The 17,103-nt window shown below is 55.0% G+C and overlaps 8 protein-coding genes across 8 annotated transcripts; 3 read left to right on the top strand and 5 right to left on the bottom strand.

Moving 5' to 3' along the window:
- Positions 1 to 403: 403 nt before the first annotated feature.
- On the bottom strand, positions 404 to 2,701 carry N7482_004697 (uncharacterized protein; the record flags this gene model as incomplete). The annotated part of the gene is made up of 1 exon (XM_056686822.1): positions 404 to 2,701. The coding sequence occupies one exon, from the start codon at positions 2,699 to 2,701 to the stop codon at positions 404 to 406; it is 2,298 nt and encodes a 765-aa protein (XP_056545564.1).
- Positions 2,702 to 3,459: 758 nt separating this feature from the next.
- N7482_004696 (aldo/keto reductase) lies at positions 3,460 to 4,549 on the bottom strand (the record flags this gene model as incomplete). Its single annotated transcript, XM_056686821.1, has 3 exons — positions 3,460 to 4,006; positions 4,115 to 4,395; positions 4,490 to 4,549. The coding sequence occupies 3 exons, from the start codon at positions 4,547 to 4,549 to the stop codon at positions 3,460 to 3,462; spliced, it is 888 nt and encodes a 295-aa protein (XP_056545563.1).
- Positions 4,550 to 4,974: 425 nt separating this feature from the next.
- On the top strand, positions 4,975 to 7,158 carry N7482_004695 (uncharacterized protein; the record flags this gene model as incomplete). Its single annotated transcript, XM_056686820.1, has 6 exons — positions 4,975 to 5,341; positions 5,427 to 5,509; positions 5,596 to 5,725; positions 5,784 to 6,023; positions 6,076 to 6,890; positions 6,958 to 7,158. The coding sequence occupies 6 exons, from the start codon at positions 4,975 to 4,977 to the stop codon at positions 7,156 to 7,158; spliced, it is 1,836 nt and encodes a 611-aa protein (XP_056545562.1).
- A 708-nt stretch (positions 7,159 to 7,866) lies between these two features.
- Positions 7,867 to 9,025, bottom strand: N7482_004694 (uncharacterized protein; the record flags this gene model as incomplete). Its single annotated transcript, XM_056686819.1, has 6 exons — positions 7,867 to 7,976; positions 8,095 to 8,415; positions 8,487 to 8,515; positions 8,580 to 8,614; positions 8,732 to 8,751; positions 8,995 to 9,025. 6 exons carry the CDS (start codon positions 9,023 to 9,025, stop codon positions 7,867 to 7,869), a joined length of 546 nt encoding a protein of 181 aa, XP_056545561.1.
- A 1,126-nt stretch (positions 9,026 to 10,151) lies between these two features.
- N7482_004693 (WD domain protein) lies at positions 10,152 to 11,892 on the bottom strand (the record flags this gene model as incomplete). The annotated part of the gene is made up of 2 exons (XM_056686818.1): positions 10,152 to 11,670; positions 11,729 to 11,892. The coding sequence occupies 2 exons, from the start codon at positions 11,890 to 11,892 to the stop codon at positions 10,152 to 10,154; spliced, it is 1,683 nt and encodes a 560-aa protein (XP_056545560.1).
- A 232-nt stretch (positions 11,893 to 12,124) lies between these two features.
- On the top strand, positions 12,125 to 14,221 carry N7482_004692 (SAE2 C-terminal domain-containing protein; the record flags this gene model as incomplete). The annotated part of the gene is made up of 1 exon (XM_056686817.1): positions 12,125 to 14,221. The coding sequence occupies one exon, from the start codon at positions 12,125 to 12,127 to the stop codon at positions 14,219 to 14,221; it is 2,097 nt and encodes a 698-aa protein (XP_056545559.1).
- A 283-nt stretch (positions 14,222 to 14,504) lies between these two features.
- On the top strand, positions 14,505 to 15,855 carry N7482_004691 (peroxisomal membrane protein PEX16; the record flags this gene model as incomplete). Its single annotated transcript, XM_056686816.1, has 3 exons — positions 14,505 to 14,769; positions 14,837 to 15,674; positions 15,732 to 15,855. The coding sequence occupies 3 exons, from the start codon at positions 14,505 to 14,507 to the stop codon at positions 15,853 to 15,855; spliced, it is 1,227 nt and encodes a 408-aa protein (XP_056545558.1).
- Positions 15,856 to 16,051: 196 nt separating this feature from the next.
- Positions 16,052 to 17,083, bottom strand: N7482_004690 (ribonuclease H2 catalytic subunit RNH201; the record flags this gene model as incomplete). The annotated part of the gene is made up of 1 exon (XM_056686815.1): positions 16,052 to 17,083. One exon carries the CDS (start codon positions 17,081 to 17,083, stop codon positions 16,052 to 16,054), a length of 1,032 nt encoding a protein of 343 aa, XP_056545557.1.
- Between the last annotated feature and the right edge of the window lie 20 nt (positions 17,084 to 17,103).

Raw genomic sequence — 17,103 nt, 5'->3', positions numbered from 1 at the left:
TGCTGATAAATTGTTTATAAAGATATGTCAACACGAGGATCCACATACCCATATTCCGAAGGTCAAAAAGAGGAAGTACTGGCGGAGAGGGGGGCAGTCGGGCCAGACTTCCGCGCTATGAGGGTAGTAAATGGAATTCGGTACTGGTTGATCTGAGCTGTATTGACTGTGATATATTCAAACATCTCACAAATAGCTATAATTGAAAAGAAATATCCAGGGCTCATGGTATCATGGGGGAATAATCACTCAAATTGCACACCCTGGGATGCTGAACGACTTAGGCATGCGCTCCGTAAGGAAGAAAGGGGAAGAGGAAGGTGGGGGGAAACGGCCACAGAGGAAGAAAAGACAGCAAAATAAGAACGTAAACAACCGGGAATCTCGCTGGGCAAAACAACAATCAAAGATCAAGGCGGCCATTCCACTCCACGCCTTCCTGCGCGCACCATTCCTGCAAGAGAGACCAGCCAAATCGGACCACTTCAATGGGCCGGGTGACCGCACCGAGGGGAAGAAAGTACTCCCCAGAATACTCCCCTGGTTTCAGAGAGGCCCTGCCACGCTCGGCATAATGATGAGAGCGTCGGGACCAGGTGGTGGGAAAGTCACGGCTCAGGACATCCTCCGAGAGACTACGAGTGCCGTCCAGCCACAACTTCTGCGACTCCTTATAGAACTCGGGAAGGCGGGTTTTCAGCTCCAAAAACTCCTTCCGGCTCTTCTTGTTCTCGTCTGCCAGAACAGTGTTGCCATCGCTGCCGGGGGTCGGCACTGGTGTGTGTTCCCCAGGCAGCGGGGTCAAGGCGAGACGGTCCAGGTCCAGTGCATGGATGGTATCGTAGGAGACGGCGCCCAGGAGCTGGCAAAGGCTATGCAAGACCGGGTACGAGACACTATTCTTCGTGACGACTCGCCAGTACGCGATGATAGAGCGCCAGGTCGACGAGTCTCCGCCTTGCCGGGAAAGGACCTTCGATTGATCATCCGCAACAAAGGCAAGGACGAAGCACAGGATGGCCTCAATAGCAGTCACAACAGCCAGTTTCTCGTCCGTAGCAGATGCTCCGCTGTTATATCGGTCGGCGGTATGCTTCAGTTCTCGACCAATGTTGCCGAATTTCTGGAAGTCTTCCCGCCAGGCTTTTCGCTCATGGTCTCGTCGCTCGTGGTTGCGGGGACGGATATCAGACTGAGAGGGAGAGCCTTTTGTGCCTGGGTCGACCGAGAGACGTTTGTTCGCAGGATTGACAGGTGTTTGGCCATCGCCGTCCGTAAGATCAATTCGACGCACTCCGGACCCTTTGGATTCTTTCACAGGGGTCAATGAGGTCGGCTTGACTTTGTCATGTGTAGGTGGATGCGGCTTGTCAACAGAGGGTTTTGGTTCCTTCACACGGCTACCGCCACCACTGGGGTCAGGGGTTGTTTCATCTGTCTCATGTTTCATCTTGACCTTGACCTGGTCAGAAGACGCATTTCCACGAGTCGGCCCAACATCTCTCTTTTTTTCGATATGGGGGGCGTCTTCTAGATCTGTGTCCTGACCAGGCGGCGAATCCGCGCGATGTGCTTTCCTTTTACCGGAAAATTTAAGCAGGCCTTCAACCCGCTTTCGGTTGCCCTTCCCGTACCGCAATCTCACAATGAGGGTTAGCCTGGAGGAATTGGCACCCTTGGGTAAAGCGCCCGCGCGGCAGCTTTGTAAACTAGAATTGCTGCCACTATTTATGAAATTGGGGGTTCGGGAGTGACTTGTCTGGTCTCGCTTGGGCTTCGCGGCTGCATTGTCGCGTTTCGGAGACCTTGGGGCGGGTGAAGTCTCCTTGAGTTGTGCCAGTTCCTTCTCAATCTCCGGTGGGAGAGTCGGAGATAGTAACCGTGGGAGTCTAGACCCCGAGCTCAGGTCTGGACCAGGCGAAGGGGGAAGAGTTGGGGAGAGTAGAATAGGGAGCGACTTGGCTGCTGTGGATTCCCTGCGCGAATGCTTCTCCGGTGACAATCGCGCTTTCTTGGGGGAAGGCATGTTTGATTCCTTGGTCGCGTGAGAATTCACGGGTTCGGGATCCGCCGTTGATGGCCGTTTCTTGGCCGTCTTGGTCGGAGAAAATTGTGAGGATGGTTTCGGGGTATTGGAAAGATGCGATTCGGTTTTATCCTTCTTCTTGACAGGGTCCGGTTTAGGCGCTCGTGGTGTTTCGTCGCGCCTGTCTGAGTAGGAAGGGTTCCGGTTCCTCTGATCGTGAATCGCGGGAGACGGGGTAGCACCGGTGTTTTTCTGGTTCTTGTAGTCGCTCAGGCTGATCTTCTTCTTCGTCCCGGTCTCTTTGGGGTTCTCGGTGGTTGTCCTCGGGCCCGTGGATCGGTCGAGCATCATGCGACCCGACTCGTCGGACCAATCGCCCACCGCTACCAGCAACGAATCCGTGTCGTGGTGCGTCAGGAAAGTCATATACTGAAGTTCCTGCTCGTCTGAACGGAACGGACGATCATCTCCCACTGCCCAATTGGTTGAGGAGCGGGACCCTAGGCGGAACGGCGCATTCGTTGGGAGGGTGAGGAGATAGGGATGGAGTGGAAGCACGTCGTCAGAAAGGCGCTTCAATCGGTGATCCAAGGCGTCCAGATCTGAAGTAGCGGGCTGGCTCGCGAGTGAGGAGAGTGTTATATCCGCGGAGGAGGGCTGATCGTTCACCGACATCGCAGTCCGCGGAGTATGCGACTTGAGCCGTGAACCATGGATCAGGATGCGCGCGCACTGACCGAAATAAAACGAAGGCGCCGGAGTGAAGCAGGTTGTTCGAGCGGTGGTGGTCTCAGGGAGTATGCGCCAGGCGTGGAAAGAGGAATCGGATGCGGGTCAAAACACATCGAGGCGAGGGTGAGAGAGCGCGAGCGACGGCGGATCAGCAAGCGGCGGCAGGAGGGCCTCTTAAGGCGTCATAGAGCGTATGGTCCCCGAGGTGAGTCGTTCAGTATCAACGAGAGAAGGGGACCAGCCGGTTTGGAAGGGCCCCCGGGCGAGCTTGGGAGGAGGTGGATAGGTCAGGAACGAAAGGTAGTTGAATGGAAGACGATGGGGAATCCGTCCGGGCTGTTTGTCTGTTTCGGGGTCGCCCGCCTCGCCGCTTTTGGGTCTGCGATCGACGCGCTTTGATTACATCATCTCCTGGCTGTCCACAGGTGGACTTTGTATGCTATCCTGTTTTCCAGGAAAGATACGCCCTTTCATATGGAACTACAGCCAAAAAAGCTCAGCTAGCATCTCCGCATGAACAAATGTGGACCTCTACGAACTGCCGGATGCAAAGAAAGGCTTTGGCCACAAGCAGCCTCCGCGTGGCTACAAAACAACCCCCTACGATTGTCGCGCTGCAGAGCCTAAGCTCGAACACTCTATATTCCATATTCGCATTGATAGTGGCCTCTGATATATATAGAAATATATCCACTCGGCGATTATGAGCGATCATCAGGGGCATATTTCTCCCGCCAAAAGGCCCGGTAGTGCTTCTGCTGGCCCAGATCCGAGATCTCCTGCACCTCCTGCGGGGTCAGCTTAAAGGTCAGGACACGCAAGTAACTGGCCAGGCGCACTTCCTTGCTGCTCGTGGTAATGGACACCACCCCCTGGTCCAAGATCCAGCGCAACAGGATTTCTGCCGGGTTGACGGCATACTTGGTGGCCAGGGCCGACAGCAGCGGGTCCAATGGGCCACCGGCAGCACGAGTGATCGGGGCCAGACCACCGTAGCTGGCGGTCTTGATCCCTTTGCTGTCATGGAAGGGTACCAGGTTCCCGTGCTGGAGGTACGGGTGATACTCGATCTGGTTCACAGCCGGGATGACCTGGGCGGTTTTGAGAATCGTCTCCAGGTGGCTCTGCAAGAAATTGGACACTCCAATTGACCGGGCTTTGCCAGAGGCCTTGACCTGTTCCATGGCAGCCCAGGCTGCTTGCAGCTCCTCCTCAGTTTGGGCAAAGAACGGCTGGTGGATCAAAAACCTTGGAGTCACGTCGTCAGTCTGGCGCAAGGCGAAGGTAGTTGGAGTTCCGACATGGGGAGAGCCAAACCCGAATGCGACTTTTTGGGGCAGGGGGAGCGCTTCTTACAAGTCGACATAGTCCAACTGGAGCTTCTTGAGGCTGGCGTCAATGGCGGCAGGGATGTCGGCGATGCTCTGGTTCACCTTGGTGGTCACGAATAGCTTCTCTCGCGGGACTCCACATTCCTGGATGGCCTGGCCCAGTTCCTCCTCGGTGCGGTAGACTTCGGCCCCGTCGAGGTGGTAATATCCCAGCTTCACGGCATTCTTGGCAGAGTCGACCAGGTCGCGATTGATGCCGGTGTCGGTGGTCTTCCTGAACCACATGGAGCCCGTGCCGTACCCGAGCTGTGCCTTGTTAGTGATATCGGAATATAGTCGACAGTAGTGAACACGATATGACACGACTTGTAGCAAATGTGACAGTCAACGCAGTACTCACCACGGGGCATGAGGCACCGTCATTGAGTTCTGTAGACGGGATCGCGTGTGTGGTAGCCATGGTCGTGCAGGTTGAGAGATTGCGGGACGTGGGGGGAACGTCCTTTTAAGTCATAGCGTGTGCGCGACTGGAGCGGTTCATTCCCGCAAAGCAGACCCATTTGTCCTGTTTGCGAATAGTGCAAAACACCAAGATCCGGACAGTCATTCACACGAGATTAACTTAGAGGATCCTGGGACTCCCGAAGGGGCTTGCTGAACTGCCGAACTCCAGGGCCCAGGCGCGCCGCGATTAATAATTGACATGATGTCATTTGCGCGCCTTCACGCGAGTTGATCAGTCCAGTCAATCGAAGTGCATCGCAGATACTCCAACCCAGCTTCTCCATGAACTCTATCTCAGCTCGTGCGCTTCGTGCTTGTGCCGGACATCGATTCATGCCCCCGCGAACTCAGCCGTCTCTAATCCGGAACCGACTGCGCCAAATGGCTTCCCACACCTCCACCATCACCACAGCAGCCGGGACAGCGTCCCTGGCAGATCTGCCCAAATCAAATGTATTCACCTCCAAACTGCCGGCCGACCCGGCATTTGAGACTCCCGAGGCCTCGCACAAGGCCCCTCGGGAAGCGCTGGGACCCCGCATGGTGAAGGGCGCGCTATTCACGTATGTTCGGCCGGAGCAGGTCGAGGAGCCGGAGCTGCTCGGAGTGAGTCCGAAGGCGATGGCAGACTTGGGCCTCCAGCCCGGTGAGGAGCAAACCCCTGCCTTCCAGGCGTTGGTGGCGGGCAATGAATTCGCGTGGACGGAGGAGAAGGGAGGCATTTACCCGTGGGCGCAATGCTATGGTGGTAGGTGATCCAGTGATGCAGCTATCCCAGACTCCTGTGGATGGACGAAGCTGACCACCGAAAATTGCAGGATGGCAATTGTAAGAATCGTTCCTTCTCTTCATTCTCAACATGCGGATGCAACTAACGGTGGGCAGTGGTTCGTGGGCGGGGCAGTTGGGAGATGGTGTAAGTCGATCTTCCCAGTAATTTCCCACGGGAGCAACGAAAGCGGATGGCTGACGGATGGACAGCGGGCGATCAGTCTCTTTGAGACCACGAATCCGCAGACCAAGACCCGATATGAGTTGCAGCTGAAAGGGGCCGGAAAGACGCCCTATTCGCGGTTTGCGGATGGGAAGGCGGTCCTTCGATCCAGCATCCGGGAATACATCGTCTCTGAAGGTATGCTTGGACTCCTCCAACCTGGATGTAGCTGCCGCGACTGATAAACCATGATCAGCTCTCAATGCCCTGGGCGTTCCCACTACCCGTGCGCTGTCTCTCACCCTGCTGCCAAAGTCCAAGGTGCTGCGAGAGCGCATAGAGCCCGGCGCGATTGTGGCGCGATTTGCCGAAAGTTGGCTGCGGATTGGCACATTCGACCTTCTTCGAGTGCGCGGAGAGCGAGATCTGATCCGCCAGCTCTCCACATATATCGCCGAAGACGTCTTCGGCGGATGGGAAACCCCTGCCCGCCGCGGTATCCGTGGGCGAGGGGCAGACGGCGGCTGAGATAGACGAGCCCGCAAGAGGCGTGGGCCGGGACGAGGTGCAGACCCAGGAAGGGGTGGACGAGAACCGGTTCGCGCGACTGTACCGCGAGATCGCGCGGCGCAATGCAAAGACTGTGGCGGCATGGCAGGCGTATGGATTTATGAACGGCGTGCTCAACACCGACAACACGTCGATCTATGGGCTGTCGCTGGATTATGGCCCCTTTGCATTTATGGACAACTTTGACCCGATGTACACGCCGAACCACGACGACCACATGCTGCGCTACTCCTACAAGAACCAGCCCAGCATCATTTGGTGGAACCTGGTCCGACTCGGCGAGTCTCTGGGGGAGCTATTCGGCGCCGGAAACAAAGTGGACGACGAGAGCTTCATCAAGGATGGAGTAAGCGACGAGATGGAGGCGGAGCTGATCAAGCGCGCGGAGAACGTGATTGATCGGACGGGCGATGAGTTTAAGGCGGTCTTCCTGAATGAGTACAAGCGTCTGATGTGCCAGCGCCTGGGGCTGAAGACGCAGAAGGAGTCTGATTTTCAGGAGCTCTTCTCCGAGATGTTGAACACGCTTGAAGCGCTAGAGCTAGACTTCAATCACTTCTTCCGGCGGCTGTCCAGCCTGCCGCTCTCGGAACTGGAGACAGAGGAGAAACGGACTGCTGCGGCGTCGATCTTCTTCCACGCTGATGGATTCGGTGGCATTGGCTACACTGAGGATTCGGCCCGAGCGCGAATTGCCAAATGGCTGGATAACTGGCGAGCCCGTGTTCTGGAGGACTGGGGAAGTGATGGTGACAGCGAGAGACAAGCTGCCATGAAGGCTGTCAACCCTAACGTGAGACTCGTTCACCTTGCTGGTTTATTATTTCCAAAACGTCATCGGTTGACTAACTCCGCTACAGTTTGTCCCCCGAGGCTGGATCCTGGACGAAGTTATTGAGAAAGTGGAACGTAAGGGAGACCGTGAGATCCTGGGACGAGTGATGCAGATGTGCCTGAACCCATTCAATGAGGAATGGGGACTGAATAAGGCGGAAGAAGAACGATTCTGTGGCGACGTGCCCAAGTACAAGAGAGCCATGATGTGTAGCTGCAGCTCATGAAGGGGATACCTTGCGTAGCCATTTGAACTCAATTCCAAAAAAAAATTCCTGTAACTATTGTAAAATTGAATATCATATCGTACCTGGCGTACCACCCTGGCAGATTGTGGGCTACTAGCGGTTATTTAGACGGCGAGGGCTTTGGTGGGCGGCAGGAAGAGGAGGAGGAGGTGCAATCTAAGTACTCTGTGCAGGGTGTGTATGAGGATGGGTCTTGACCTGGGCCCTTATGGTTTCATACGTACCGGAGTAGCTACAAGCTACAAGCTACAAGCAGTTATGGAGAATGGCAGACATGCATTTTCCCCATGCACCTAAGTATCTCCTGTAACGCGCCCAAAGACATGAAAATTCCATGCATAACCATTTATTTTGCAAGACCAAATCGCCCACTGCACATGTTCACCTTCCACGCGAGAGAGCCCGGTAGACACGGAAAGCAAAGATCAAGACCAAAGATGCTGATCAGGTAAAGGCATGAGGCAGAAATGAGGCCCAGAATGCAAAGAAAAAAAAGACCCATGGTCGTGATTCAAGCCGTGAGTGATAATACAAAGTCAAAAGAACCCGGGGGAAATAGACATCTCAAATCGTGGCGCATGCAAAAAGGGAAAAAAAAAGGAAGTCATCATTTTGTTCCGGTACCCCTAAATCCCATGGAGGACAGGACGAAAGAAAAGACGTTGCACGTTCCAGCAAAAGATTTTTTTAGTTGGGGCAAGCAGCCTGCACGTGGCCGGGCTGCTTGCACTTGTAGCAAACACGCTCGCCGCGGGCCTCGGTGGTGCAGTCACGGGAGACGTGGCCGACTTCGCCGCCTATCAGATGATGACAGGTTAGCTTAGGGGCTCAACCTCGTCTTCGGACAATAGGTCATATTGGACGAAGAGGGAAGTATCTGTCCGAAGCAGGATCAGACCAATGGGATATACTGACAGTTGTAGCACTTCTGACCCTGGGTGCAATCACGGGCCATGTGGCCGAAGCCACCGCAGGAGTAGCAGGTCTGGGGACGGCCAGAGCCGTAGGAGGAGAAGCCGCCGCCGCCGCTGCTGCCGCCGTAGTTACCACCCTGGGAGCAGTTGCGGGCAATGTGGCCGACCTGGCCGCACTTGTAGCATTCTTGACCACCACCAGCACCGCCAGCGCCGCCACCGTAGCTGGCACCGCCGCCCTGGGGGCACTCGCGAGACAGGTGGCCGGTCTGGCCGCAGCGGTAGCAGGTGCGCTCCTTGGGAGGCTCGGGGCACTCGCGGTCTTCGGAGAGTGGTTAGTTGGGCTTCAGCCTCTTCACCGGGTAGGATGAAGAAATCGTCGGCGTTACTTACTGACGTGGCCCTCACCACCGCAGTTGTAGCTGTTCAGACCAAGTTAGTGGGCAGCTCGATCTCGAGATGGTGCGGGCACGATCGGCCACTTACCAGGTAGGGGTACCCTTCTTGGGGCAGTCCTTGGCCTAACCATCAGATTGTGTAAGTTTCGAGTCAATTCTCATCAAGACCGTCCAATGAGGCAAGAGCTCTCAAAGAACCCCAGGTCCCAGGTATCCAAGCGAAAAGGGACATGGCTTTACCTGGTGGGAGGCGTCACCGCCTACGGAGAGAAAAAAAGTCAGTCAAAAAAAAAGAAAAAAAAGCGCCCCGCGCCCAGAGGAAATTATAGCAGAGGCAAAAGACATAGAATGCCACAGTGCAACACTAGGGGGAAACAGCGGCAGCAGAGGCAACTCCCGCGAGCTCAAGAGGCGACCGGTAGGCCATCAAGGGAGCCGCGAGCGCACAGTGTGCGTGTCATAGGCGAGTGGAGGCAGGACAGGGCATCGAGGGACGAACGCACAGTTGTAACAGGCACGAGAGCGAGGATCCATTTTGGCTATTTGGATGGAATCGTCGGAATGGACGAAAGGAGAGCACGAAAGAATGGGAGAAGGGGGAGAAGAGGGAGAGGGTGTCGATGGGTTGCGGGTGAGAAGTTGAGGAAATTTGTAGTGCGGGGAGGGCGGGAAGTTTTCTCCTCAGGCTCTGAAGATTTGCCAGATTCTCCGGTTGGAAAAGCCTTCCCGCCGCGACTTCCTACTCGCTTCCAGCACCAACCACCCTCTCTTGAGACCTCAGAGACTTCTTGAGACCCTTTGAGACCGCGAGAAACAGGGCCAGATATGCACGCAGGTCCTTGGGGCATGTTTCATTCTTCAATCTGCTCTTCTCATCATACAGCCAAAAGACCAACATCTCTCCATGCTGGAACAATACATCATTCATTGCGCCAAGGAACATCCCCCATCCATCTGATATGAACCCAAGCTAGGGTGCATACAGACGATTTCAAGATCCAAAAAGCCCCTGCCAATTGTCTGCCTGCCGCGGAACTTGTTCCGGTTTCCTGGGCCAACTGGGGCGCATCGGGATTGGGCAGCCCAAGCTGCATGTCAATTGACCCCGGTCAGTAGCTCCTCTGGTGTTTGTTGCACAAGGTCCATCATGGAGGCTTGAAGAAGGAAAGCAACTGTTCTTAGAGACCCTTCATGGAGCCCATATGGTCATCACGACCGGTCATGCCCGCCCGGTAACCACCATGATTCTCAGTAGAACAAGCCCCGACAGGGGGTCCAGAATGGGACTCGAACAGGACCGGCACCAAGAGTGTTAAGATCGCACTTTGGCGATTCCAGAAAATGGGGCGGTGCCACTTTTATACCCGGGGGGGGGGTCACGAGGTCCGCCAGGGTCCCCAGCTCGCGAGGGGTGCAAGTACCTTGTGCTACAAGCTCGCGCGACCGGGTCCCTGGACCTGCGTTAGCGCCCCCATCAAGCCAGGGTGCCGTGAGATGCCGTGGTGCGTACCCATTGGCGCCGCTAGGTGGCTTCGCCAGTCTTTGAACTCGCGCGACGGGATTGCCAACATCGTCGTCCAGAAACCAATAGGCTCCCACCAGGAAACCCCAGAGTCCCCAGTAAAACTTCTCGACTACACCAAAGGGCTTTCCAAGAGAGCTACGTGAAGTCGTAACATTCCAGTAGCTGTGTACCCACTGTCTTCTCGCGGAGCAAAAGCACGCGCTCTTCATCAAATCCAACGCATCCGTGTATGAGAGACAGATCCCTGGGCGCACCGGTAGCAAGGCCGGAGTCGCTCACTCCCCGTCGGAGACCTCGAGGCGCGACCCCCAACCCCGAGTCTTCTTGGCTTTTGTTCTCCGGACTGACCTGGATGCTATTCTCCTCTCGCAGTGGCCGGCGGCTGCCGAGAGAGCGCACCGCGGTTTCAAGTTCCCAGATGCGAATCTCATCACCGCGAGAACTCACAGAAACCGCCTTCCCTCGGTTGGTCACTTGGACGGCAGACACCGAAGACGTATGACCCCAAAGGCGCTGACCGCCGCGAACGAAGAGGCTGCGAGAGTCCGACACCACTAGGTACATGGTCAAGGTGTTGTCCGCATGCGAAGTCAGCAGATATGGATGGGAGTAGGACATAGATGTTGGCGGCTGCTGATGCGCAATTGACGGCGTCGCCGGGGCTGCGGAACTTGGGCCTTCAATGTCTTCAATCCCAATAGAATGCCGGCGTATACGTGAGGACGACCAGCCTCGCAATGGAACAATCCCGTATTGTGAATCGACCGTACTGGCAAGCCGAGATTCCAGTTGTTGGCCGTCTTTGCTGAATCGCAACTCTTGGATACCCAAGGACCACCCACAGCCAATACGAAAGAAACTATACACAATTGTGGCGACAATTTCAAGACTTGATGGGCGGAGAGAAAGGGTCATAGGCGCCACCATGTTGGCTGCATTGAGGGATGCTAGTTTCCGCGGGTACTTGGCCTCGCCAGCATTTTCAGACTCCTGAGATAGAGCCCGCAGATTATATAACGACAAACTCTTGTATTGGGAGACCATCAAGAGGTATGGCGAAGATAAAGCCATGGCAGTGATGGCTCCATCCTTGAAACCGACGTGAGCGGATTGAAGCCCTAGTCGGGATGTTTGAATATCGAAAATATAGCGGTTGAAACGGCCATCATCGAAACCCACCACGATTTCTTGTTCATTATCTAGCTGGCTCACCGCCAAGGCGGTTGGTCGAACAGTAGCCATCTTTGGTTGATTTGAGAGTGGAATCTCTGCCAGACAGCTGGTTGGATCTTTTGCACCCCATGCCCGAAGCCCATGCGACGTGTCAGCCGTGAAGACAACACCAGCACAAAGCTCTACCAGGACTGGAGGGGATGGAGGCTGAGGCAACTCGACTTCGGTCACTCGACAGACTCCTGTGGACCAATTGTGCCGAAGACGGTATTGTCCTTTCCAATTTGTGGCCTTCCCTTCCTCGGCCAAGTGACTGTGATCGAGCCATGTCGAGACTTTTGGCGTGTAATCTGTTTTGGGGGGCGGTGCTGAGCGAGTCACATTGGCTAAGCGACGGGCTCGAGGGCGAACCCACTGCGAGTAGTACTGCCTTTTCCAGAGTTCGGAGTCTCCTCCAAGAGCGTGGAACCGACGGGATAGTCTGGGTAACTAAGTTAGTGTCAAGTGCGAGATGAGAGTCTTAAATATTGGCTGCATACCTCTGGCACACATTCAATGAAGAGATCGGTAGGAATGACAAGATATGAAGCAGAAGCTCATCGCTTAATGAAGACAGCGGGTCGAGCGGGGAGATCACAGCATCACGACCCCTTTTCGTAGGGGGCAGACCAGAGTCCGCATCTTCTCTCTGGCGCTTGGACATCCCAGCTGGAAAAGCCCCAGATCACATTAAGCGACCATGAGTTCCGAAGATTGTGAGATGGCAAGAATACACAGAAGCTCGCACCGCTACGTCAAAGGCCCCTTATCGGTTGCTGATAAGCAGTTGCCGAAAGGGCGGTCTGTAAGACGGTGTATGTACTGCCCGTCGACGCGTGGTGATCCCCGGAGCTTCGCGTTTCACGGAGAGTTTACCCACCCCTCACAAGTCCTCGATGGAGATCCTGAAGGACCTGCATACCTCTATTACAGAGGTATGTAAGGCTTCGTTTGATGATGCGTACAAAAAACTTGAGTCGCGACAAGCGACTCACGAGGCGCAAGTGAAAACAGCCGAAAGGAAGGCATCGATTGCCATCGAGGCCCAGCAAGCCGCGGAGCAAAGGGTTCAAGAACTTCAACTTGAATGTTCCGCACTTCGGGATGAGCTGGGCACCTACAAGAATGGTCCAAGTGACCTCGAACTCCCGGCCGAAATTACCAATTTGGAAAGGGAGTTTGCACCGAAGAACATATGGAGGACCGATCTACTAGATGCGGACCAGTTGCGGGAGATCCTTGAAGACAAATACACTACCCTCTACACCGATATGCAAGCATTCATCCGAAGTTGGAGCAGCCTCAAATCAAAGTTACTCCAGCACAAGAAGAAACTGCGGCTCTGGGACAAACAACTGGCCCGAGAGTCGTTCACTATCCTGCTTGATCAAAGACTAGTCACGTTCCAGAGAGTCCAGAGCACCAATGCCATGGCTACAGGGAACAATCGGAAGTCATCCATCCCGGGGACCAGGATGCGAACACAGTCAGCTTCGGAAAACTCTGAAGGCCCAAGCAATGTGCCCAGTATTATCGCGTCTACCCCGAATATCGAAAGTCGAGCAGAATCAAGCCCTAAGATTACGACGGAAGAAAATAGCCAGCAAACAGATGCCGACGAACCAGGGGTGGCTGATATCCGGCGTGGCCCTGCTACCGCTGGTGGTCTGCCATCCTCAGAGTCAACTTCAGACGTACTCCATTCTCTCCCCAATCTACAAACAAGAAAGAGAAAGCGCGTCCTTCCCTCTTCCCAAGGACAACCAAAAGAAGGTGCCGCCGAACGACCAGTACTTGTGAAGGCCGAAATAAGGTCATCAAGCCCAATACACCAGTCGGCTTATGGCCTCGGGCAGCATTTTCCTAGCACTCAAGACCTGGATGAGATTGGTGGTGCTGTGCCAACACCCACTAAACGGCATGCCCACCGAGAAGTACATTGGGAAGATGAAGATGAAGACGAAGAGGAGGAGTCAGTTTCCGGCACTCAGCAAGCTATTGCAGATCAAGTTTCGCAACATCAAACTGTGCTGCAACCAGTTGATGGCAATGTCCGAACAGCCAGACCCTGGGGGAAAGGGCCTGATATGAAAAGGCAGAAAGTCGGAGACCTACACGCTTTATCTATGGCAGAGGATGGGGACTCTGGCGATGGACATAATCGTACTCAAAAACACAACTCAAAAAGCACCCCGGCTAATCGAAAAGGGACGCCAAAATCCAAAGCGGATGGGAAAGCCGCTTCGGATCGCCTGCAAGGTCTTCTAGAAGGATCCCTCCCCTCCAAATCACCACTTGGTTCCCCTAAAAAGGTTCTGACGTCCAGTATTCAAAACGGAGGCGGAAGTTCTAACCCGCGAAGGAATGGGAGAACGATCAAGGCTACACCTCCCGGACCACATGCAGAGCAACCCGACAAACAAGCGTCACAAACAGGCCCGGAGGTGCAGCCCGAAGAAGAGCCTTACCGATCCCGCCCTCTGCATCGTCTAAACCTAGACCATTTCAAAATCAATCCGGCCAGAAATCAAGGCCTTGACTATGCCTACGACACGGTTGTCCGCAAGAAGGATGACCGCAAATGCATGTCCGGCTGCACACGCCCCGGCTGCTGTGGGGATCGATTCCGCGCAATGGCTCGCATGGGAATACAAGGCGCAAACGCCTCCGCTGAGTCGAAGGAAGAAGATCAGCAGATTCTGGAAGAGTATGTGGGCGAGGATCGGCATCTTCTTCACGGGCTGAGTGATAAAAATCGCGAAAATCTTTTGGTGGAAGCTCGAGCCCGAGTCCTTGCCGATCAGTATGGACGGCATCGACATACTCATCAGCGAGCCCGGAGTCCCCCTGGATTCTGGCGAACTGACATGCCGTCCACCCAGGAAATAGAGACGGACCGAGAAGCTGCTAGGAGAATGGAGCGAGAGAAGGTCGAGGAGCGATACCGAGAGGCAATGCGACCCGGGGGACTTTGGACCTGGGCCGACGAGTGATCTGACTTGTATGTTAAGCAAATATGAGCACAGTCTAGTACTGTAAAAGAAGAATATGTGGGCAAATATCCCTATTTCTTGGAATTAAAATCACAATAGCAATGATGGCGAGTGGTGGACACTGGACGGAGTACTCCGTAACCCAGGTAGTTTATGCTGTCAAGCTGCAAGCATCAACCTCGGCCCCGATGCCTTGGCAGCGCCTCGTGACCTCCTGGACGCCAGCCTCCCGCTCCCCGGACTGCGCGATTCTCCGCATCGAACGGTCGCATCGTGCAGGGCCATGGAGACCGTGCGGAACATCCAGAATCCCATCCCTCCGGTGATGCTGCAGCCATCTAAGTGGCTGTCGCTCTATGAGGACTTCGTGACCAAGAACTCCAGCTCGGTTGGTTCGGTCGAGTCTGCCCTGAGGTCGTTGACCTATATCATCCCAGGTGAGATTGGTTTCGGGTCATTGTTAAATGGACGAGTGGATTCACTGACATCCCTTTTTTTCGCCATGCAGGAAGATATCGTGAATCAGAAATACCTTCAGAATGCGGTTAGTTGGAGAAACAAAACCACCCACTGCCGGAAGAGAGCGGAGGATGTGAATTTAACCGACTCATGCAGTGCATTCCGGAGTGCAGCTTCTATCGCTGTACCATGACTCCCTCGTATCTCGAGTGATGTCTCGACTGCCCTCGACAGTCCCGCGACCCCCGCCTACCCCCCATGCCCGATACACCAAATACTGGACGTCGCGGTCCTCGCTGTACCAGCGAGTCGCTGTCGCGCTGCAGATGCTCCAGTACACAGAACTTCTGTGGGAGATGGCAGCACGGCGGCGCGGCCAGAAGACTCGGTGGCGCGTCGTTGTCTTTCTTGAATTTGCCAAGGCAATCTGCCGCCTGCTCCTGATGCGGCTGACCAACTCGAGGCCGTTGGTCAATCCTCCGCTGCCAGAGCGAGAGGTGGACCCCAGGTTGACACAGGAGGAGGAACAGAGTGACTGGAATGGCATGGAAACTCCCACGAGCGAACGCTCCTCGGACCTTAGCTGGACGATGCCTCGCACGGGGCTCTCCCTGCCATCTCTCCCGGATGTGAACGACGTGTCGAACTATCTCATCTCAAAAGTTCTCACTGCGGACGATATCAAGCCCCCCAAAACATTACTGCATCGTGTCACCGGGCAGGGACAGCTGGCAGAGGTTTTGTACATCCTGCGACCAGTTGTATATGCACTGGCACTGCAGAGATGGAGCGGGGACCGACGCAGCTGGCGGCCGTGGCTGATTGGATTCGGCATGGAGTATGGTTGCCGGCAGCTTGCTAAGCGTGATTTCCGCGAGAGAGTCGCAGGGGGCCTTCGGGGACTGACTGGACTCGAGCGAGAGGAACTGAGGAAGCGTGGATGGTCCATGGGCTGGTGGCTGTTGCGAGGCGCATTCTACGAGAACATCACCAAGTACGTATCCCATCAGCAACGAAATACCTCTTTTGACCAAATGTTAACAATGCACAGATCATGGCTGCAGAGTGTGACCAGCAAGATGGAGGGTATGCCGCTCCTGAACTTGGTGAGCAGTGTGGTGGAGGACTACGAATACTTGTGGGACAACTACTATTTCTCCACCGCCACTATGTGATTCTCGTGCACAGATGACTCTTCTCCTTCTCCCCATGATACCCAGAATTTTACGCAACTTGATTTCGAGACGACACTCGTGGGATTGGATGCGTTTCCTTTGTTCAGACTGGATTTCCTTGGATATGTCTTGATAGGGTATCTTCAATGTCATATTAGCTTCATTACGTTTTAATACCATGCCCCAAACCGGTCCGTCATATAATCTCTGCTTGTCTTTGTCCAAACCAATCCCGCAAACCGTCCTTGCTGGAGCCTTTCCCGGGTCCTGATGCCAGGAGAAAATCACTGAGCATGCCGCTCGCTTCGTCGTCGTCCGCCGGCCAGTCGACTCGGGCTCCGCCCTTCAGTTCAAGCATCTCCTTTGCAGTGCCCCAGCTGAAGCGACATTCGTGCCCCCAGCCAAAAATAGGTTCCATATTCCGTCGGAGCCAGCCGACGCACTTGGAATCTGAAGGATAGCCACTTCCCCAACCCTCGGGGGCCGTGCTGCCATCATCGTTCTGTTGAGCCCGAAGAACAGCCTCATACAGGACCTCCAACGCGACATCACGCGTCACCTTGGCGGCAACACTAGCAGCACTCACACACGGATATAACGAGTCCGCCTTCTTGGCCACTGTGATCTTAATCGAAGGAAAGATCCGCTCGAGCTTCGCCTGGTAGGTAGCCGGGTTGCCGATCGTGTCGATATAGATCTCCTGTACGTTCACAGCGCGGTCTTCCAGCACGCCACGAATAATCTCGATCGTCGCGTCCATCGCTTGTGCATTGAGGTTGTAGACGGCGGTGCCAGGCTTCATCATGCCGGAGGAGATATCACGGGCGGAAAGGAGCTTGATGGCATAACCGCAAGACTCGTATAGATTTTCGCCAGAGGTATTGAGCAGGCGCATCAAGTTGGCGCGCACGGCGGGCGTGAGGACTTTGCTGTCGTCGAAGCTGTGCTCTTGCGCCAGCAGGGAGTGGTGGAGATCGAGGGGCAGATAAAACGCGCCGTAGACCATGGGGCCCAGTACGGGGCCACGGCCAGCCTCGTCGACGCCGAGGACACACGGTGTAGGCTCTGCCGTCTGTTGCGCTGTGAGGGACTTGTCGTGGGGAGTAATTGCGGACGGGCAGGGCGTGTAGTAGGCGTAAGATTCCCCCGCGAGTAGACGCGCAGTGTCTATACTCGGAGGAATAAAGGACATGGCATCTTGGAAGCTATCCACAGATTCCTTTCCCATCGTGAATGTGAATTGACAGA

The sequence above is a fragment of the Penicillium canariense genome (assembly GCF_028826845.1).
Source record: "Penicillium canariense strain IBT 26290 chromosome Unknown utg000002l_segment0_segment0, whole genome shotgun sequence".
NCBI classification, from domain to species: Eukaryota; Fungi; Ascomycota; class Eurotiomycetes; order Eurotiales; family Aspergillaceae; genus Penicillium; species Penicillium canariense.
This window is presented reverse-complemented; position numbering and strand designations above follow the sequence as displayed.